This window comes from Fragaria vesca, linkage group LG3, assembly GCF_000184155.1.
Source record: "Fragaria vesca subsp. vesca linkage group LG3, FraVesHawaii_1.0, whole genome shotgun sequence".
NCBI lineage: Eukaryota > Viridiplantae > Streptophyta > Magnoliopsida > Rosales > Rosaceae > Fragaria > Fragaria vesca.
This window is the reverse complement of record NC_020493.1, coordinates 1852943-1858588: the sequence shown is the minus strand read 5'-3', so window position 1 is coordinate 1858588 and position 5646 is coordinate 1852943. Positions and strand designations below refer to the sequence as shown.

Sequence of the window (5646 nt, the reverse complement as noted above, 5' to 3'; positions counted from 1 at the left end):
TTTTTGTAGCAGAACAATGAACACAGAACAATCAAAGGCTTTTTGTACAATTGAGCAATTTTGAACATCTGCTTGATCCCTTAGCAAAATAGCATCACAAAAATAGACTTACATAGTGTTCACGCTTTGGTAACAAGTGAAGTCCTGAACTCCTGATGCGATAAAGAAGTATCAAGCTGTATTGCATGAGTCGCTGAGTTGATGGATTTTTTTTGTGAACATTTTCATCTTCTTCTGTATCTCACTATAATATAATGTGTATTTATTATTGTAACCAGTGTCATTGTGTAATATCCATATGTTATATTATTGTGTTTATCAATTTGTCGAACAACAACAACATTGATTCAAACAGAAGCAATTGTGGTAGTTGTAGTTGATATCCGTCATTGCAAACCGCCGCAACGCGCGGGCATCATCTAGTCTTAACTGGGCTAGCTGGAGAAATTCATTTGGAGAAGAAAAGGAAGGCTAGCTGTGTCTTTTAGCACTAATCAGTCCTTGGTTTCAGTTTCATAATGTTTCAATGTTTTAAAATTCTAGGGGTTGTTCCCCCCCTTTGATTAATGTGAAGCTGTCCGGTTTATTGAGGCTTGAGGCCGGCACCCTTATTTGGAGGTTATTCTTAGCTAGTTTATAATCTTAATTAAAGAGCACAACGTACATACATGGACATTATCTGTGCAGATTGCATGCGGTACCATATTTCTTGTACGTGTATGATTGTGAAGATGAAACTTTATTGCATACATTGAGGTCTGGGAACACAGATTTATGAAATAACTGGGGCAAGGGATTGAATCCAAGACTTCATCAGGAGGAACAAAGGTGCATAAGCTATGCGTATAAGTAAAACTAATTATAGGCAGATAATTACATGCTCAATATATATCTCTCATATATATGGCATGATTAGCAGTTAATTAGGTCCCCAGCAAACTAGATGCATGACTTTCTCGACCTTCTCGGCTTTCCTCACCCTCCTCCTTCTCTCTTCGACTTCCTTCTTGATCATCAAAATGGTATCAAAGCTGGTACCAGGAGACCTTCTTCCAGATTCAGGGGACTTTCCTTGGTCAGATTCTGGTGCCATGCAACCTTCTTGAGAAGGCATGATTACTCTCAACAAACTTATCATGCCTTCCAAGTTTTGAGGCACTGCGCACTAGTAGCTAGACTGCTGTACTTAATTCGACTCTCTTCAAACTTCTTCCATTGATCATGTTTATATACACACATCTTGGAGTAATTCAAAAATAAGACAACATATTTTATGAGTCTATACATGACCAAGTTTATAAAAGTAATTTTTGGCTCTTGGGTTTATCGTTAAACGTCTTGTTGCCCGAGATTGTGACTCCTTAGTTCATTGGAGTTTAATGTTACTTGCTAGCTTTTAGAGTTTATACTCTGTTTTTTAGTGAGCTTTGCCAAATATACCAGTGGTTATTAGTGGAATGATTGATCAGTTTATATATAATACCAGCAGGCTAGGGGTACATATATACGTGGGATAGTGATTTATTCTGATTTGAATTGTCTAACATGAACTCGGTGAATATTACCTATAACTTAAGAACTTAAGTAGTCGACTACAACAGTGATCAAGTAATTCAAAGCTAGAGTGACTTCAAAAAGTTATATGTGTGTACCAAGTCAAATTGCAAAGCCTTTCCATCCTTGTGAAGCAATGAAACATGATTGATCAAATTGCAAAACATGATGCGCACGCATGGTACGTACGAAACTTAACGATCGAATTAGCTAGCTAGCTTATTGTGGTCACGCTCAGTTATTATGGGCAACACTTGTTTCTAGCTCTAGCTCTTATCTTATCTTGCAAAACAAGATGTAAAGCCTCTGGATTTCTCTTCAAAACCACAGCAAAATTTGTCACTTCTACCACAATTCCACAAACAAGGACATAGCCAGCGTCCGGAATTTCAAAAGTCTCGCAACAAATTTGTCCTCTTCCTTGCTCTCCTTTTCCAGTTGGGGATAAGTGCAACCCATGCATGAATGAGTTTTGTTTAGCTAACCTCATCTTTCTCCTATATATATTTTCACTCACCGTACGATTCCATATCAAAGTCATCAAAACCCAAAAGAAATAGATCAATTAGTTACAGATCAAAGCGCTGAAAATGTGTGCAACAAGAGAAGCTTGGATTGTGACAGTGAGTGTTGGAGTTGTTCATGCCATGAAAGATCAAGGCTTTTGCAGGTGGGGTTACGCAATGAGGAGTATTAACCAACATGCCAAGATTAATATGAGATCCTTCCTCCTGCAAGCCCAGAATCTCACTTCTTCGTCTTCTGCTGCGGTTTTCGACAAAATGAATTCGGAAAAGAAGAATCAACCCGAGGAATCCCTAAGAAAAGTCATGTACCTGAGCTGTTGGGGTCCTTATTAGATCGATCGCCCCATGTTCTTTCCGGCAACATGTCCAAATGGATCTGGCTTGGGATCGATACATGATATATAGTACGTTCAATATGGAAGATGGATTTGAAGAACGCACAGAAGATTTTGGAAACTTACATGATCCATCTACGTGATTCATACGAGTGTAATTTTCTTAAGGGAAAACCACGTACATTATGAGAGATCGATATCAATGAACATGAGCATATGCTATTCCTACTACACACTCGTTTAGTTGTTGTTCACTTTTTATATCATACAGCCATGTTCATCAGCTAGATTAACACGACAGCACAACAAAGAGAAAAAAGAGGTTCAGAAAAAGAATCACATTCAACATGCATACATGGATTAAAATTAAGATTGTGAACCAGTACTATATATAATCTAGCTCCTTCTCTTATTTTGTACTAAAGGGTGCGGCAACAATTAATATGTTTTATAGCTAACAAAGTAACAAGTGTTTTCTGCATCTAGCTAGTTGAAAGTTGAAATCAGATAATCTCTAGACCAGCTAGCTAACCCGCTTGGACATAGATGAGTTGGGTACTGTAGCTGCCAAGGTTTGCAATATCTACTGTGACTATATTCTATAAAATGTTAATAATGCAAGCAGATGAATACAAAGACTCAAGACTAGAGCTGTGAATTGTGATTGTCAAGGTTTGCCCCAAATTGAACGGAAGGTCTTTTGACTTTCTCTTAGCGACCCATGCAACACGCACTATAGTCATTCAGGCTACCGGGCCAACTAGTCTACCTCTCAAATCTGTCTTAGTTGAAGATGTACTATCTATTATTTATGCATCTGATTAACTGAAAATATTCTTCTTAATTCGAACATATGGTGAACTTAATATAGATACGACAATCTGAGATGTTCCGAGTGATAAAGATAACTTTGTATGGATATATTGATAGCAACACACCAACACATATGGAAAAGAACTCGATGGAGAAAATTATGAATGGAGAACCCCACTCTTACTCATTATGAGGTATTTCATCATTTTGTCCATACTTATTAGCCTCTTTCTGTGCTCTTTGAATAATGTCTTTGCCTCAGCAGAAGGTTCAAAAGAACGTCTCCTTCATGAACAATACACCCACACTGTTGATCTCCGCTCTCTACTGCCCGCAACCACCTGCAACCCCTACACCAAAGGTTAATTTAAGTAACAGGATGTGCATGTATAAGAGTGTGTGTGTACATATATACAAGATATATTATTTGTATATTAATCCATATATGTATACATTCTGGATTTCTGGATGTGTTGGGATTAGTTAACAGACGTTAATTTGTTGATTCCATCAGGTAATAAGAGGAAGACATCTCTGGAACTGGTACACAAGCATGGGCCATGCTCTCATCTTCCTCAACACAAAGTGACTGCTACGAATCACACTCAAATTCTCGAGCAAGACCAAGCGCGAGTCAACTCAATCAACTCCCGTATTTCCAAGAAACTGAACGGCAATGATGATCTAGGCCAATCGGAGGCCACCACCCTCCCGTCCCGGTGGGCTACCAGCAGAGGTGCAGGCAACTACATAGTCACGGTAGGATTGGGCACACCTAACAAACAACTTTCGCTCGAATTTGACACCGGAAGCTTCCTCACTTGGACTCAATGCCAACCTTGTGTTTCCTATTGCTACCCACAAAATGATCCCATTTTCGACCCCGCAGCTTCCACCTCATATACCAAAATTTCATGTAACAGCGCAGAATGCGCCCAACTCAGGAGTACATACCTAGAACCATGATCTCAATTTTATATAAAGAAGAAATGAGTACTATTGCTTTGCTTCGTCATAATTAGTAATGGGTATTTTCTGATATGAGTGCAGGAAGCCAATGCTTATCAACCGCAAACACATGCCTATATCAGGTGATCTATGGAGACGAGTCCTACACCATTGGGTTTTTCTCCAAAGACAAGCTGACCTTAACTCCCGACGACGTATTCGATGGGTTCCTCTTTGGCTGCGGCCAAGAAAACGTAGGCTTCCAGGACGGCTCGGCCGCTTTACTTGGTCTCTCCCGCGACAAGTACTCTATAGTCGAACAAACCGCGGAGAAGTACGGCAGGTCATTCTCCTACTGTCTGCCACCGACCGCAAGCTCCACCGGTTACCTCACCTTCGGCAGTCCCACCGGAGCTTCCAATGCCGCCATAAAATACACACGGCTCACTACTTTATCCTCTAGCTCAACTTATTACGGCCTTAACCTGGTTGGGATCAATGTGAACGGGCAAAAGCTTTCAATTCCTGCTTCAGAGTTTTCGTCTCCGGGGACGATAATTGACTCCGGGACTGTCATATCACGGCTGTCGCCCACCGCCTTCAGCGCTTTGCGCGACGCGTTTCAGGTAGAGATGAAAAGCTATCCTTCAGTTCCGGGGGATGGATTCCTGGATACATGCTACGACCTCAGTGGCTATCCAACGGTGACGTATCCGAAAATAGAGTTTGCGTTCGGCGACGGGGTTATGTTGACTTTGGACGCAACTGGAATCGTCTACCTTGCGGACGGGACAATGAAGCAGGTTTGCTTGGCTTTTGTTGGGAATGATGATGCAGATAAGGTCACGATTTTCGGAAATACTCAGCAGAAGAATATGGAGGTATTGTATGACGTCGCCGGAGAGAGAGTCGGATTTGCTCCAGGTGGTTGCTGATGATGTATGAAAAATGAATATGCTTCAAAGCTATAATGTTGCATGCATTTTAATGAGCACTATGTAAGCTTGTCACACCCATAAAAGGAAAATGACATTAATAAGATATAAGATTTGCCTTAATCTTAGGTGGCATGTCACCTAGACACATCATCAATTAAAAAGATTATGTCATGTCGTTCTTAAGCAAAAATACAATCTTATCATTCCAAATCTAATAACTATAGATTATTTTGTCTTTTAATTAAAAGAAAAAATTTGATTTTTGTTTTTCTTTAATAATTAAAAATATATATTTCTAGCATTTTCTTTCTCTTTTCCTATTCATCACTATCATGCTTAGATTGAACGTAAAATATAGTGTGAAAATAGATATATTTATGAGAATATATATATAATTTATCCAAGAAAAAACAACTTCATCCAGGAGAAAAAATTCAGCGACATTCATGCATGATGCATCCTCAATTAGTTTGCACGAATGCATGATGAATACACACACACACACGTAATCATCCAAAAGAAATTCGATAG

The 5646-nt window shown here is 39.5% G+C and overlaps 1 protein-coding gene across 1 annotated transcript; it reads left to right on the top strand.

Annotated features, from left to right (window-relative positions):
• Positions 1-4269: 4269 nt before the first annotated feature.
• Positions 4270-5112, top strand: LOC101302438 (protein ASPARTIC PROTEASE IN GUARD CELL 2-like). The gene has a single exon (XM_004295311.1). It carries the CDS (start codon positions 4270-4272, stop codon positions 5110-5112), a length of 843 nt encoding a protein of 280 aa, XP_004295359.1.
• Positions 5113-5646: the final 534 nt, after the last annotated feature.